The 17,951-nt window shown below is 44.2% G+C and overlaps 1 protein-coding gene across 1 annotated transcript; it reads right to left on the bottom strand.

Moving 5' to 3' along the window:
• Nucleotides 1–13,514: 13,514 nt before the first annotated feature.
• On the bottom strand, nucleotides 13,515–14,951 carry LOC310816840 (gap junction gamma-1 protein-like; the record flags this gene model as incomplete). Its single annotated transcript, XM_083687153.1, has 1 exon — nucleotides 13,515–14,951. One exon carries the CDS (start codon nucleotides 14,949–14,951, stop codon nucleotides 13,515–13,517), a length of 1,437 nt encoding a protein of 478 aa, XP_083543279.1.
• Nucleotides 14,952–17,951: the final 3,000 nt, after the last annotated feature.

Below are 17,951 nucleotides of genomic sequence, written 5' to 3' on the forward strand. Positions count from 1 at the left end.
GAATAATAATTGGACCAACTGCAGGTGACACTAACAAATAGAGCCGCTGGGTCCCTTCTAACGATTTAGCCGCATCTCCCGACAAACAGCTGTTTCTAGTTAGAAAAATACATTCTGACACTCTGATTGGCGCCTACTAGGAAAAAATCATAGTCTGGTGGCGAGGGTAAACAATAAATAAATAGCAGAGCTAGGGAAGACTATACACCTATATTATACTATACCCCTTTAGGGCAGTTAGGTTGCGGGCGTATAAATCGTCCGTCTTCTTCACTGCCTCCGAGATGCTGGAAACAGTGGTGCGAATGCGCGCATTGAGCGGCGAATCCGCGTTGACTAGAACACGTGGGACTCAACGCCTCCTCCTCCCGTTGAGCAGTGCTGTCAGTCTACCATTCTCTCCTTCTAGGAAATGTCCAGCTGCAGCTCGCAAGCCCCTGTACGACACAGGAGATGCTCACTGTATTCAGAATTTTCAGGGAGCTGAAAAAAAATATTAGTATTTCAGAATAGGACCATAAATCAGTATAGCAAGACATACACTATCTTGGTAACAGTAGGTTACTGATAATGAGATTACATGTTTTTCAATTTCCAAAGTCTTTCTCTACATCAGCATACCATCGACTGTGGACCACCTGTGTAGGCTACTGTTACTGGGAAGTGCTGTAGGTCTAGGCTCTAACAGCTACTGCAGCACATGATCCAACTAGATCCAGACATCTTGACCCAAAATAAGAATAAACAAGAAAATAAATAATAAAGATCCACTTTCTTAAACAAGATAATGGAGTTACACAGAGAGGTATCAAATATTGTGTGTCAGCTGTCTGCAAGGTTGATATAGTGGTGGGCCAAAAAGGATGTATCGACCCATAGCTGCCCTTCACCATCTGTACTCTCAGCACTAATGCCTTGCAAAAGTGTTCACCCCCTGCACAGTTTTCACATACTGTTGCTTCAGAGCCTGACGTTGAAATGCATTAAATTAGGATTTTTCCACCCACTGATCTACACAGCTTAATGGACACTTTCAAAGTTAATACTGCAAGCTCCTATAGATCCCTCTCTGCTGGGTTCTCTTCCCTTCCCCCTCAGTCATACACTACTGTATCTTCTTAATTTACTGTGGTACTGTTAAGAGGCATGGGCTTAGATAGGGATGAAGAGCACCCAGTTGAGCATCACAGACAGCTCCACACCATTGGAAGCTTGAACATACACTCACTGAGCACTTTGTTAGGAACACTATACTAATACTTTGCTCTCAAAACAGCCTCAATTCTTCGTGGCATTGATTCCAAGAGATGTTGGAAAAATTCCTTTGAGAATCTGGTCCATGATGACATGATTGCCTTACACAATTCCTGCAGATTTTCAAGCTCTGAATCTCCCGTTCAACCACATCCCAAAGGTGTTCTATTGGATTCAGATCCGGTGACTGGGAAGGCCACTGAAGAACACTGAACTCATTGTCATGTTCATGAAACCAGTTTGAGATGACTTTTGCTTTGTGACATGGTGCATTATCATGCTGGAAGTATTAGAAGATGGAAGATGGGTAAATTGTGGCCATGAACAGCAACAATACTCAAATAGGCTGTGGCATTCAAGCGATGATTGATTGGTATTAACGGGCCCAAAGTGTGCCAAGAAAACATTCCCCACACCATTACACCACCTCCACCATGAGAACGCGTACAGGTGTTCCTAATAAAGTTCTCGGTGAGTGTACGTGTGGCTGAAATGCACCCAGTTCAGCACCATGGACAGCTCCAGTCACTACAGCAACTATCTCCATTTGTCTTTGTTTATTTTTCCTTTAAAGCACACACAGTATTGCATTGGTGTATGGTAGGAATTCTATAGTATAAATCAGGCATTACAGCAACAGATACATGTTGGTTAGATTCTTAACATGTAAGTCCCAAACCGTACATGAAATCTATGTACATGTAGTAACAGTGTGTTAAGTACTAAGAGATGGGGAAAGCGTGGGCAACTCAAATTCAGTCAGCAGCTTTACCAAGTCATCCATTGTATGGAGATCCCTGCTGCATTTCTCAACTGGCAAATAGCATAGCATTCACACTGTTGACGCACGAGAGAGAGAGAGAGAGAGAGAGAGAGAGAAAGAGAGAGAGAGAACTCACAGACAGTGAGGCGCAGTCACAGAATTCTCTAATCAAGTCAGCTTGAGCCTCACACCAGTGGAGAAATTGGAAGGACCCTAACAAGATGAGACGCAACCTTTCTGTCTCCCCCTACAGACTCTTCTGAGACCTGCTAGCGCCTGACCACAGAAAGTCATGTGGCTGCTATTTTCCACCACCCTCTGTCTTGAAGGCTCAGCGAACTCTTCCCTAAAGACATAAAGACATTGACTTCAATACATATAAAGCTTGGAAGGTAGTACCATCCCCCAAAAATAAAAAATGCCTGAGAAACCTCATAACCTTGCTTGTGTGTCTACTCATTGCCCACACTCCCTGTCAGTTACTTAGTACAATAGAACTTTATCAATACACAAATGTACATGAGGTTGTTTCTCTCTCCCTATGATGACGCATTGCATTGAATTGACATGCAAGCAATGTCAATAGTAAAGAAACGTAAATGTGTGAATTTAAAACATTTATTTAAACGAGACATGATTAATTCACATTTTAGGCAATCTGTCAACTTTTCAGAAATTGAAAAAAAAATTAAAAAATAATACTTAGTCCCTTGATTTTGAGATGCAACATGTTCAACATAATCAGTTAAATAAATTGAGTGGAATCTGGCAAAGTGCTGAAACTTAGACAAAGGTCCACATTGAGGTAGAGAGGAATTGCAATATTTTCTGAATGTGTTTGAATGATAAGAGTATCTTGAGGCAGCATCATAAGCTAGGGCAGTGCTCTGTAAAATCGAAGGGCCAATAAACCATAGCATCCAAGACAATAGAAATTAATTAATTTGAAGCATTTTACTAGAACAATATCCTTCAATGGGGAGTTGTTGACTGCACCCCAAGCAGTCAGTCACACTATAAAGAGAAAGGCAGCAAATGAGCCAGGTGGCCACTATTGTTTGCTGCATTGTCTGCTTTGGACTTCGAGGCTTAGACCAATTTGTAAATTAAAAATCTCTCCAATGACTTCATTCCCTCTTTAAGGTGATCCTTCCAGAACATTGAACAGTGAAAACCATATGTTGCATGCCTCTGGGTGGAACGCACTGCAGAAAGCCCACCATATCCCTTTCACCTGCCTAGTCATTTTGGATCACCTTCAAAAGGAAAGGGAGCCATTCCAGATTAATCAAGACAGTTTTCTGGCTCGGGGATATAGAGTCCTTCACTCACTTAACGCTTAGCCTGTTTGACCATCAACACCGGTGCAAGTGGGACCAGGTCCAGACGCAGCACTTAAGCTAATTGAGTAATGCCCCCTCCAGCAAAGCCTCATTAAATTCTCAATACCATCGTGTGTTCCCGGAGATTGCTGCTGAAAGACAAAAGTCAGCAGGAGACACAAAATATGGGCTTGGGCTTTAAAAGCACTAGAGGATTAGGGATGGGCTTAAACAAGGACACAGGATCTTCTCCACATCCTTGTAAGTCAGTGTTATAATGACCAGTGTTCATTGTGACCCTCTGCGGTATACATCATCAATTATCTTTGCAGGAAATACCTGAACACACAATTTCTGAGATTCCTAGTCAATACTTTAGCTGTTTAGCATGTTTTTTTTATGTACTGGCTGATGTTGTTAGATGAATATGGATCTAGCAATGACAGAGTGCAATATGGGCAGTGCAGAGGTGGGGTGAGGAGTAGCAGGCTCTCTTTAGAGAAGCACTTTCACAAACATGAATTGTGCCTATTAAACCCAAGTCAATTTTGTACTTCTAGACTTTGCATTACAGTTCTCGAGAACAACGACGGCTCAGTGGCTTCTCCACACAGGGACGGCGGTGGAGAGGGAGGCTGCAGAGCTGAGCAAAGGCGTGACTCATAGCTGGTGTTGTGTGTCCAGTTGCAGGGTTTCTGCAGCATTTCCAGATCCAGCCCACAGCTCCCCCCTGTCCTCTGGAGAGGAAGTGCAGGAGCTGGGGCGAGTCGGGACAGGAGCTCGCAGTCCCAGTCCGAGTCGGAAGACGAGGGAGAGAGGGTGGACAGGTTGGGGAGGAGAGCTGATTCGATGCAGACTGATGAGAAGGACTGGGAGAGGGAGGGGTGAGAGTCTTGGCTGGAGGGTGGGCAGTGGGTTTTATCTCTGGAGGGGAAGAGAGGGGGAAAGAATAGCCTGGTGTTTGGGGCTACTAGGCAGTGCTGCTGGCCAGTACCAATGTCCATAGAGGGGTCCCTATGACATGAAGGGTCTTCCATCGCCTGCATTGGCAACTGGGGGAAGTTCATAATACAAAGGGAAGGGGAGGTGATTGAAACTTGAGGTTTTGAAGCCAACACTTCCCCATTTAATAAATTGGTGGTCCAGTCTCCCTGCAAGGAAGGCCAGGTGGCATGATCCAGGCTGGAGTTGGGCACAGAAAAGCAACTGGCTGATGGGATGAAAGTGCGCCCAGAGTCGATCCCCTGTTGTGCCTGTGAGATCATCTGTGGACTTCCACTGACATCAAGCCGCTCCACGATAGGTTTATGATCCGCAGTACAACAGGTATCCACTGGGCTTTGGTAGGATGGTTCTTTGGGAAGGGAGCAGGTCTTCGCCACAAGCTCATATTCAGTATGTATGGAAGAGATTAACAGCTGATGTTCCTGTCTGGTCAAGCCAGCGCTAGAGCCATAGATGGGGTCTGACCTCTGACACTTGGTCAGGGAAGACTTTCTCCTCTTACTGGCATTCAGGTCTGGGCTGACTGACCTGCTGCGTTTCTTTGGGTTCACCGTGGTGCTCCAGAGCCGTGGGAGAAAACAAGACCTACTTGCTCCGACCCCTGACCGCGCCAAACTGTGGTCCGGACCATCTTGGTTTAATCCCATTACCCAACTAGTATGGTCCTCACCATCATAAGGGAGGAAAGGGGTGGGTACATGGACTGACACAGCCAGGACAGTCTGCGGAGCTGGCTCCACCTCTTCAGATGCTGAAATGAGGTTGCTCATTTCCATATCTTCATCCTCTGTAAGCTGGTGAGGATTCTGGGGCTGGAGCAGGACTTGGGGGCTGAGGACAGGGGGCAGAGAGTAGGGGTTGGGATGCTCAGACAGGGCGTCAAGAATGTAGACAGAATCCATGGTTTGGGGGCTGAGGATGGGAGGCTGGGAGTAGGGGCTGAATGGCTGACCAAAAGTGTCTGGGCAGGAAAAGAGAGGCTGAGCGTCAGGTGGTGGAGCTGCTAGGCTGGGGGTGGGAGGCCTGGTGAGAAGATCCATCTGGTCCAGGGTGTTGGATGGTGAGACTTGTGTCAGCAGAGCCTGGATGGCATGCTCAGTCTCACTGTTAGCATGGGTCTCTAACTCAAAGGGGCTGGGGGGTGGCAGAGGTGAGGGGGTCACCGACCTGGGAGGACAGCAGACATCACAAAACCATTTCATTCCATGTGTTTGACAACAGGAACAAACACTATCAATTATTATTATTTCTGACAGATACCCTTTTGGGCATCAAAGAAAGGTATTCACTGGCAAATGCTATTCATTGGTGGTGGATGGGGTGGACTACCGACATGCAAAATGTAAATCTGAGACCTAGTGAAGAGCTGCATAAATGCAATGAATCATAACGTGGTTCTCATTGGAGTACCAAGGCATTGCAGGTGAAGGCTCCAGCTCAAGCTCACCTCATCAGGTCTGGTGCTGGCTCCGGTGGGTAGGAGTCGAAGCCTGGCTGCAAGTCAGCCACCAGCTGGTCCACCACGCTGAAGTTGGAGGAGTCCTGCACAAAGCCACGGTGCTGGTCCGACTGCAAGTGCTGCCGGACAGAGTAAAAAAACAATAAGCGGGGGGCTAACCACAGACATGGCGAGATGTAAACACAGACAGACCAAAACAGAGACAACAGGCAGATGTAAACACGAAACAGACACAAACGTATAGACACCAACAGTCTCACCTCATCCTGATCCTTAAATGGTTCATGACAGCATTCGCAGTAGCCAAGATTCTTTTTACGTGGACGGAAAGGTGAGGGGATAAGTGGGAACGGGGTTTGAGGCTTGTCCTTGCTGGTACTCCCCTCTCTGGTAAAAAAACAAACAAACAAACACAAAAGTGTTGTGTGAATTTGCATTTCCTCACTACAAAGGCTTTGCTGCATCACCTAATCCAGAAAATGAAGTTTTAGGACACCAACAGAAAGAGAAAAACACTAGTTTTGAGATTTCTCACACTGGAAACCTGCTATTGACTTGACTTCGCAGGTAATGTTAGGATGTGTGACCTGTTCAATGTATATGTGCGTGTGTCACAAACCTGGCTTTCTTTGGCCCCTGTTCCTTGACTGTCTCAGGTCGTGGAGGTGGAGGAGGCTCAAAGGGACTGAAGCGTCCAGAGTAGCATAGAGTAGGGAAGGTCATGGACTGCATGTGAATGGGCTTGTATTTCCTGGTTACATAACAAATCAGAGAATTTCATACAATTATGATTTAGGTGAAGCGGACTTTGCATAGCATAAACACTTTGATTAGAAGATTGATTTATTGAACTGCGTACATCTACAGCTCAAACAAGACTGATATTCTGTACACTAGTGGAAGGTACTCCTACGGCACATATCAAAATAACTAATAACAGGTTCAGATGTCGGGCTCAATTTCTCATCGAATGGGCCCAGTCCCTTAGTCACAGCCCTTTAATCAGCTGATTAATGACAGTGCTGCTGACAGGGGCTTTTAGCACATCCAGATCCCAACATGTCCATGTAGTGCTGCTTCCAAATGCAAGGTGGAACCGAAACCGTATCCTCTACTTGATCCATGGACTCCTGGGGAGCAGCTTTGCTGATGGCACTTAGTCACATTACCTGTCGGTACTCTAAACAAGTTCAATTAAGAGAATCAGCCTGCTGAAACATTAGCCTCTTAGCCGGGTGGGGTGGAAAGGATAGAAAGGATAGAAATGCAGGGCAGGGCACCACCACCCACATTGTGGTTTCAGTCATTAGCAAGTGAGCTGTGGACAGCATCTGTTCCAGTGCTCAGCAACAGGACCTAATGGCTAATGTTGCATGTCTTAAACTAAATGCTTACTACTTCTTTCTTCATCAACTGGTCCCAGTCGTGGGACAGCTTGTGAGTAAAGCTGGAATCCCAGCTGTGATGCAGACGCAGTGGCAGCGAATCACCCCTCTTAACTCTGCCCCTCCTCTCAAAGCTCATGATTAAATATTAAAGGCCTGTCAAGCCCCCACTATATAGCTTTGGTTAAGGGGATGTGTGGAGTCAGGTGGAGTTGAGAGGGATGTTTAGAGGGGAAACTCAGGCAGTGTGGAGCCATGGAGAACTTGAAGCGTCTGGTTGCACTTGGCTTCTAACCCCCCCCCCCCCAACGAGTAAGGAGAGGGCCCACATAAAAAGGCACATGGGTAGGCAGAAGAGAGAGGCCTACCTGCATGAGTCCTCAATTTTCAGGTAGGGGGACTTCAAAGCTCCAGCTAAAGACCAAGGGAGAGAACAAATGATGTGAAGTTAGAGGCAAAACACATGTTAAAACAGACATGTACTGTACAACAAAGACATGAGTCAAAGGAGGCACGAAGACAATGCCATTAATATATGTATCTCATGGATAATAATGTAATACACACACTGAATGGCTATTACTGACCTTTGACAACATGAGATGCAGGGTACTTGTTGGCATTCTTCTGCAAAAGCTGAAAGGGGTAAATGTTAGTCATGCCAGCCCTGTATTTCAATTAACCAAATACATGCACACTGTGTTTCCAAAGCACCACTCTTTTTTTTTTTTTTGCTATATAATTACACACACACACACACACACACACACACATATATATATATATATATATATATATATATATATATATATATATATATATATATATCTTCATATTTTCTTTTTTTTTGTGCCCAGCCACCACCTCCCTCATTGGAGGACCTACGTACTTGTTTTTATTTATTTTAACAGTTACTACATATACATTTTATTTACCAGGTACTTTTTTTTCTCGAAATATATATTTTTACGTTTTCAATGCTTAATAATGCTTCTCGGACAGTTTGGCACGCAAAGACCGAAATCTAATCTCCTTTCTTAAACAAAACACTGGTTGTCCTCTCTGTCCCCAGTGTAGAGAACAGAGCAGGCCAAACAAGCTAATGACCCAAACCACATTACCTCTGATTTCCTGCGTTTGACCCTGGAGCTCTCCGCTGTCAACACTTGCATGTACGACAGGAAATCTTCAACTAAATTAAGGAGCACGTTCATTAATGTCCATGTGTTGAGAAACCTGAATGTCTTGGGCTTAGATTACATACCATTACATACAATACAAGACTAGCTTTTGTGTGTGAAGTATACCATTAAAAAAGACGTCCTTTCTGGTTCTAGGTTCCGATCTATAAAACAGTTTCTAAACCTAATAACTCAGGTTATTTAATCCAAGCCTCTTACAAGGGAAGCCACGTCATTCCCTCGCCATATTGGAGAAGCCTCCAGGATGCTTATTTTTGTAATTAAGACCAAATGCATCAGGAAATACATCCATTAGTGACAGTGTTCGAACGCATTGTAAACACTCAATGATCATCATGACTGTACTCAGTTATATGTACAGAAACAATATGGTGCCATCTGCTGTCAGCTTAGGCTCACTACAGCAAAAGACCAAACACAACATAAGCCTGTAGGGAAGTTCTCCGTCTGCGTTTGCAGAGAAAAGGATACCGTCCACATGCACAATCTTCACTCCCCAGGAGCGGGCATTGGCCAATACACTGCTCCTCTGAAGCCGTTCCTGTAAAAATATAAAGGCATCCACACAGTGACAGTGTGTCAAAATCAACTGCATCCACAATAAGACAATCCCCATCTCCAGATATCATATGAGGCCAAATACATGCAAAATATCAACGTAATCTAACATAAAGTATACTTACATTGTTGCGAATGGCTTTCTCAAGCAGGACCTTCCCACGGCTGCCAAACACCTGCAGGCAGAAACAAACAGGGCTGTGACACGGGTCGGTTGACTGTCTATGCCAGTTTCACGCAGAGCAAGCTGCTCAGCATCACAGTTGGGTCTATACTCCATCCAAGTGACCATGAATGGCATGAACCACAACATGGCCAAGATGATAATGATGTCATGTCAATGCACTGGAGGAGGATAGAAGAGGGTCATACTGTGGGTCTGGGAGTGCCTGGACGCTGCCTGGCATCTTGCTGTTTGGTGAAGTGAGGAGTGCTGAGAACCTCCCCACTCATCCCATCGGATCCTCCACGGGTCACCTCAGACCTCCGATCCCGGAGCCCCTCCTGGTTCCCAGTCACCACAAAGCTGACGTCCTTGTTCAGGAAATTCTCAATGCTCTGCAAAACAAGAGAGCCATCAATATAGGTCAGTGGTAATTTACCAGCACATGTGAATGACTTTATATTATCTAATTAAGTAAGAATGCAGGCCTATACAATTCTAGTCCAGTGGCTAAAACAGCTTATATACACTAAGTTTTATGGTCTTTACCAAAATTGTCAATGGTGAAGGAGAAGAAGAATGTGTCAGGTTACCTATCAAAGACTGAAGCCAGTCACCAAATAGAGGGGTCTAACTCTGACCATAACTCTCACTCCATAGGCTTTATGCGGTGTCAGTTCTCCGGCAAATGGCACTTTAAGAGTCTGAGTCTGAGTGACATTAGTGACTGTCAGATTCTGGATTCTGGGCTATCTATGACCCCTTTCTAGAGCCCCACTCCCACCCCAGGCTCCCTTACCCCTCCAAGGTGGGAGATGGCCTCTACAAGCAGGGCTGCAGAGCGACTCTTCACAGCATCTAGGTAAAAGGATTTCCCCTCCAGCTTTCTTGCCCCAGGGGACAGCATTCCCAAGAGGGGTCCTGCCCCGGGTGGGTGCTGCTGCATGGCCTGTCCTGCTGGTCCACTCAAAACCTGTCTGTAGAAAATCTCTGGTTCAGTCACACTTGATACAGGCAGCTACTAACGTTAATATGCTGGCCACAGAGACAAATCTAGCCAAGTGACAAACCCAGACACATCATTAACTAGCTTTTAGTGAGATATTAGCTTGCTGGGTGGGTAGCAGTAAGCTAGCAATAGAGGCTAGCACTACTAGGCTAGATAAGCATGCTAGATGAGTTGTCATAGGTAGCTTGAGGTGGCTAAGCTAACGTTACACAAACTGGCAAGAAAGATATACTTTAAAACGTACCTTACTTTCTCGGGGATGTAATCAAGCGTGACCGTCCAGTGTAGTAAGTTACCAAACTGGCTTTAAATTCCCAATATATAACACAAATAAACTGTCAAACGACAAGCTAGTTTAAAATGTAACCGCCGATTTTTTACACAATCCCTTGTTTTTCAAACTCCCCTCCATTAGACTATGGCAAGCCGGCGGGGACAATCATACTAGGAACTAAAAGCAGAACAAAACCCCTTTGGCAGAACTGAAATTAATTTCCAATTGTATGAAAGAAACGAACAACAATATGCTTTTTTTGTATTTTCAATTACAATATAATATAATATAATAATATCACTTTATAATATATATATATAATATATATAATGCTCACTTTTTCCAATACATTTTGTCTAAATAATTAACTTGTCTGTAGTAATTCTGTAGTAGTATTCTAGTTTAGTTTAATGTAAGACAACAATTACTCAATGGGCCGGTTTCACAGACAAGGCTTAAGCCTAATCCTGGACTAATTCACACTTTCAATGGCAAATTGCCACTGAAGATGCTTTTTAGTCTAGGACTAGGCTTAAGCCTTGTCTGTGAAACCGGCCCATTATGTTGTACCCACATTGTTGAGTTTTAAGGCCACACATTCAAATTACTTGGTTCACACTTGAGCAGGCATCCAAAAAAATAATTCTAAAGATTGTGTCGACTGGTCCCAGATTTGTATGGGCCAACTCCCATGATGTTGTTATGGTCAGAGGAGCTGTCTACAGAACATCCAGAATAGGGACCACACTAATTTAACAAATAGCTGAAATTGTGTTTACAACTACCATATCTCATAGGGCAATTAATTCCCCTGCAAGTACCCACAAAAACTGAAGGCAAATACTGTATAATCTGAACTTTTAGTTTATTCACTTTCAGGTTTGCAAAATTATTCAGAACATGCACTTTCTTTCTTTTTTTTTTTTATACAAAATTATTTCCCCAAAATGGAAATATTGGCACAGTGCAAGGGCTCTCAGATTTCAACTTTAAACATTTCAATTTGAAAAAAGAGGCAAATGAAAATAACATATAGCTTGATACCCAGTCGGGTTTCCCTCTTTTCTTATGTTGAGATACATAAACCGACACCATGAGGTGAATATTTAAAAGATAACTGGTGACAAAAAAGTATAATTTTGATGTCTGTCTTCATCAATTAACAATGTCTGATATCTTCTACTTTGCGATACACAGGCATAAGGACGTCAGCAAAACACACAGCATCTACAATAGGGAAATGGAGCCGAATGGCAAAGCCGGGAGAGATCACAACATGACCTCACCTTACGGTAAAAACACGTGAAGTAATACATCAAAGCAAACAAACAGCTTCAAGAATACTGACAATACATTGTTCATTCCTTTTATCTCTGTAATGTGTAAAATTGTCAAACTGAGGAAATGTAACATGAATCAAAAATCATACAGTAAATGAACCAAAGTGCTGCTTAATTGTTTCTTCAAAAACACAATAAAACGTAACAATAGCGCATTAACAAAATTAAATCTTATACACATTATGAAAATATTACTGATTCTTCTTAAAACGTTCTCCCTTTCTTTAAGACTATGGCTAGAATTCCAATCTGCTCTGGCAGTTCCTCATAAAACAGTGGCTGGTCTATCAATGGTTAAAGGGTTCTTCAAATGCTTTTGCCTGGAAAACGTAACACTGTGAAATACAACTACAGAGAACCATTTCACACACATTTCACACACACATTTCAAGCATAAAACATTTGGATAAACCACGGAAGACTATTTTGCTGGTATAAAACGGCATAGTTCAAACAGAAATATGCACTCAAAACCATCTGCATTCCCTCTATTGTTGTTCGGCTTTGGCTTTGGATGGTAGCTGCTTTGTTATAGCCCAGAGAGATATTATTTAGCTTGATATGAGGGTTGATGAAAAGTAGGAGGAACAGATTGTCTTGGGACCTGAAGCAACTGTCATTGATGAGGTGAAAAGCAATACAGTTCACATTTTTGACCACTGGTTGGTGCCCAAGAGTCAATAATGAAGCTAAAACCTCTGAAAAAAAGGTTTCAGTTGTTGGTACTGAGCACACCAAATATGAAAATATAATTGCAAGCATTCTAAAAAACAATGTTCATGTTGCACTACTCATGAGCAGCTTTGGAAGCACACTTTATTCCATAGCTTCTCTGTAAGAGTAAAGGCACTTTAGATTGCAGGGTTGCAGCATTAACGTCTCCCATTCTTCATGGAAGCAAAGATGGCATAGTTATACCCATATAATAAAACAAACAGACGTTTGTTTAAAACTAACAGAAGTCTGTTTAAAACTAACAGAAGTCTGTTTATCTTCCCTTATTACTACTTATTCAAACATGACATATGCACAACATAAAAGGGTATAAAAACCCCTCATAAAATTGTGACAAAAGTCAAACAAATTAATTACCTCCTTTTGTGTCAGGTACAGCTTGCATCAGTGTGTGTGTGTGTTGTCTATGGTGTGTATGTGTGTGTTGTCTGTCTGTCTGTCTGTCTGTCTGTGTTTGGGCACACTTGTATGTGTGAGATAGATGTGGCCAGTACACAGCCAAGCACCATTCCTAGTTCTTAAAGAAATGTTCCACTATATTTACTATTTATCTTATAGTTGTCCAGTACTCTGAAAGTGGTCCAGGCGGTTTTGACAAGCATTGAACTCTGAAATACTTTGCCAACCGTAATGTATGTGTCTGTTGAATAATAAAATGCTCTGTTCTGTTTTATGACTAAATACCCCTAGTAAATTAATGGGCTTCAATGGGCAAAACAAGCTGACTAAATGCTGCATCTAAATAACTAAAGAAGCAGGATACGCATCTAAAAACTACTTGAGGTGATTGACTACATCAAATCCGAAAACAACTACAGTATAAGATGTAAATGTAGAGGAACACTGCTTAAATATTTCTCCCTGCCTCAACAGGGCGCAACCTCAATAGTGGTCAATAGTTCAGGTATTGGCACTGCACTGTATAGGCCTACAGGTAGGAGCTGGACACTCTATATGGAGCACTAACTACGGAAGAGTACTGTAGAAAATAGAAGCTAACGGTATTATTGTCCCATTTGAGTAGTCCTATCTGGCCAACAGGCCATCAGATCCACTCTGAGCCCTTGCCCTCTCCAGATTTGCTGCTGCTGCTGTTGCTACTGCTGCCCCGGTCTGCCTTGCTGGAAGTGTGTTTGGAGGTTTGCCGGTGCTTGCGGTCGCGGTGGGGCTTGCCTGGGTTACTGTGGCTCTGCTGCTGGCTGTAAGCCTGGATAGCCGCCTCCAGCCGGTCCTGTGCTTGCCGGATCTCCCTCTGCAACGTGCCGCGAGCGTCACCCACACCGCCAGACGGGAAGTTGTCCTCGTTACTGACGTACTGACGCAGCTCCTCCTGGGCAATGTTTGCGCGGTTCTGCCGGCAAGCCATCTTGGCATTGCTGAGGTCGGTGAAAGGCAGCTGCTGGTCCTGCGCCACTCCCGGCACCAGAGACGGCTTGACAGCAATGTTGTAGCCCGGCGGAGCTGACGGTGCATTCCAGGAGAAGGGGTAGCTCCCGTAGCCCTCTCTGACCACTCCTCCTCCTCCTCCTCCTCCTCCTCCTCCCTCGTTCAGAGTGGGTGACCCTCCAGGCCCCATCGGACCCCCGCCAAGCCCGTATAGGTCCTCCTCTGAGAATGGTCCGCGGCGGGTTCGCAGGATGTCGCAGATGGTGCCCACGCCCAGATGGAGCATCTCCCACACGTTGAGCGCCAGGCAGAGCAGCGAGACAGCATACATGATTAGTAGGAAAATGGTCTTCTCGGTGGGGCGCGACACGAAGCAGTCCACCCTGTGCGGACAGGGTCGGCCAGAACACACGTAGGTGGCGGGCACCGCCAGGCCGTACAGGGCGTACTGCCCGCCCAGGAAGGCCACCTCTAGCATGGAGCGCGCCAGCAGCTGCAGCACGTAGATGCGCATCAGACCATCCTCCTTGATGCGCTGGCGTCCGTCGTGGCGCACCTTGCCTTTGCCCTGCCCGCCGCTGCCTCCTCCATTGCCCCCTCCTCCTCCTCCACCTCCGCCGCCCTCGCTCTCCACCTCTGGCACCTCGTAAATCATGGGGTCCTCCTCTTGGTCGTCCTCTGCCTCCTCCATCCCCCGGTGCTGCCTCCTCGCCCCAAAGTACAGCTTCCTGGACCTTCGCTGGGACAGACCCCCAGCTCCCGTCCCCCCAGCTTCCTCTCTACTCTCCTCCCGCCGAGTGATCTTGTTGACGGCGTAGCCCAGGTACATGAGGGAGGGTGTGGCCACCAGGATTATCTGGAACACCCAGAAGCGAACGTGCGAGAGCGGAGCGAAGGCGTCGTAGCACACGTTCTCGCAGCCAGGCTGGCCCGAGTTGCAGACAAACTTGCTCTGTTCATCGTAGTAAATGGACTCGCCACCCACGGCCGTCAGCACGATGCGAAAGACAATGAGCACAGTGAGCCAAATCTTGCCCACAAAGGTGGAATGGTTGTGGATCTCCTCCAGCAGCCGGGTCAGGAAGCTCCAGCTCATGGTGATGATTGGGGAAGGCGTTAAAGAGATAAGACAGGCGTCCCTCCTCACTCATGAGCCTCTGTGGAAGACACAAGGGAGAGACAATGGGTAGGGGGGGGTTAAGGGCTTAGAAATTAGAAATGTTGCTACATGTTCAGAATCACATACAGAGACGCCAACCAAAAACACTCATAATCTCCAAATATGATCGACACGTAAAAGTCATTTGTTCAGGACGCCAGCAGCGGTTGAGCTATTAAAAGTCTGTCTGTTTTACTGAATCAATGCATTTGAGATGGGGGGGGGGTGGGCGGGGATGAACATGAATGTTAGATGTATTGTTGACATGTTACTATACCTGTGAGCCTGTAAGTGAAGAATCACGGGGTTCAGTACATTTGAAACAGTGGTCATCATGATGATACTAAATATACGACTTTTTCAAAAGAGGTTAGATCCAAAATTCCACTACAAATAAGGACATACGATAAAGACGGAGCGCAAAGACAAACGATCCTAGAACATCTGCCTTTGTGCAGTCCAGACAGGGTGGTGATGGATTTGGCACTTGGTGCTTCTCTGTATGTGTGTGTGTGTGTGTGTGTGTGTGTGTGTATTGGACGCTCTGTTGGAGACCCATCCCACATATTTCTACTGTGCCCTGCAGCCTCCCTATCGCCCTCTTTCCCCCCCCCCCCCAATCCCAAAGACGGGCAGCAAAACGGGCACCTCTCCATTGAAGACACATGCTTTCAATTACCCAGGGCAGAGTGCCAGGCCAGCCATACATTATGACCATGTGGAAAAAACTAACAGACCACCCCTCCGCATTGTACACAGTCAGTCACGTATGCATAGACAGGCACACTGTGCACGTGTACACACACACACGCAAAATCAATGTAATCTTCCCATACTTTACCATACAGACAACCAGACATTACAATGGGTGCTGGAATATACTGTATACAATTTGTACTGTGACATATTATGACATACAGTAATAGCTACATAGTTGGAGTGAGATGTAGGCCTAGAAGGCTGCAAGGTAGAAAATATGAGTAGCCTACATGTTCAAAAATGCTGACGTGTAGCTGAAGAAAGGAATTTATGGAATACAACACACACTACATAAATTGAGCCCTCTGATCTGCACATCTGAGTGTTTTTATGGATTACGATGTTGTCTGTAGGAAAACAGACCTTCAGAAACATGAAGCACTTCAGCTGCCAGAGACAACATGGCTTTGTATGGTCTGAAATATATGGATGAGAATAAGACCTCAATTCTGCACTTTTTGAAAACAGCACGCCACAGAATTCCATATTTAACATTTGATGCCTCCACAGATGACTGCCAAGATGTAATCTGGAACATATTTGTCGTATTAACACACAAGAGCACACACTCCTCCTGCACAACTTGTGCACACACATACACACCATAAGACGCTTTATTTCATATTACAATCAAACATTACAATCAGACATTAAAGTTTGCACCTGTTTCATGTAGCCTTGCTATCAACAGGGTTAGGGTTAACAAAGCAGAACCATGACTATGGCTCGCAAAGGAGAACAAAACAACCTTTTTTAACATCCATAGGAAAAAGTTCTTGGAAAAGTTCTTGGCTTTCTTCTTTAACTAAGGATTGACATAAAGAATGCATTTATTTTTTTAAATCCTTGATCGAATCAGGCTGCTGATTGCTGGGGTCACTGGAGCTCAGATCCATATCAGTGAATAGTCTAATGTGTAGACAGACTGAACCACACTTGAAACTTGAAGTCAGCCAGATGAGGAATCAGTCAAATCTACTGTTGAGTTCCATTTATGAGTGTATAAAACCAGCATTGACTGGATAACAGGTTAACTTGCTAGCCCTACAGTATGCAGGTTAGCCTCAACGTCTCAGGTACTGTTCGAGGAATGTGAAATTATGATTTGTGAAACTGAACCCAACATCTCTCCCACTGCTTGCTCACTTGGCCCAAAACTCTCTTGGGTGAATCCTTTTGGAAAAACTAGCGTCACTTGGAAGATATTTTTCTTGTTACTTTTATTCTTATTCCCTAGAATTGAAGTTATCTATAAACAGAGAGACCAATATAGATTGGAAAGAATGTGGAAGCAGATGAAATATCTATAAAGATGAAAAGCAAGAGATTTAAAGAGGTATTGTGTAGAAGTGAGAGAGAATGAAGTCTCTGTTCCGTATGATGGCAAAAATGCCATGCCAAGACAATAAAATACAGAACCCAATCAAGGCCATTTGCAATAGAAGACATAATCCCTGATAATTCAGCCTCATTATTCTCGGCGCCTTAAAATGGAAGAGGGAGGCAAAAGTGTGAGAATGAGAGGGAAAAAACGGTGTTATGACAGGATGAGAAGGATGTTAAAGCGGAATTGTACCCTGTAATCCAGTGGATTTGTTGTTTTCATTCGTCAACAGTAGACACATTCACAAAAAATCTTTCGTCTTTTAAAACGATATCTGAGTCAAGAAATATTGCTTGATGAAAATAACCCATTCATTTTATCAAGTGTCCATGAAGACATGATTTGTTCTAAATGAAAGTAAAAAAAGGACATAATTTCAGTCAATAGTTTGTCCTTTTCCAAATTGAAACAACAACTCATAGGCTACTCCTTACATAATTTATCCAGGCTGCCATTATTGTTAATTCAATATGAAAAATTACAATAATACAAATTAAACAAGTGTACAGTAAACATGATGTAACGCCCCTCCTTGTGTGAATTGGTGACAATTATTCAAACGTATGATTGAAAAGGTAACTGGAATGTGTAGTGCTTCTTAAATTCATTATTAGTCTTGCTTCTTACAGCTTTGCGTTTATTTGAAGGCAGTCTACGGATTTGAGGTAGGCTGAAAAGTTACTTGAGCTTGTAATGCTTATTTGATTAATTTCCAAGGATTTGACAGTATTATTTGAAAACAGTCAATTGGTCAAAAGTTGTGAGGTATACTCTCCTCTTTGCACCCTATTATG

Source organism: Argentina silus, assembly GCF_951799395.1.
Source record: "Argentina silus genome assembly, chromosome: 16".
Classification (NCBI taxonomy): Eukaryota; Metazoa; Chordata; class Actinopteri; order Argentiniformes; family Argentinidae; genus Argentina; species Argentina silus.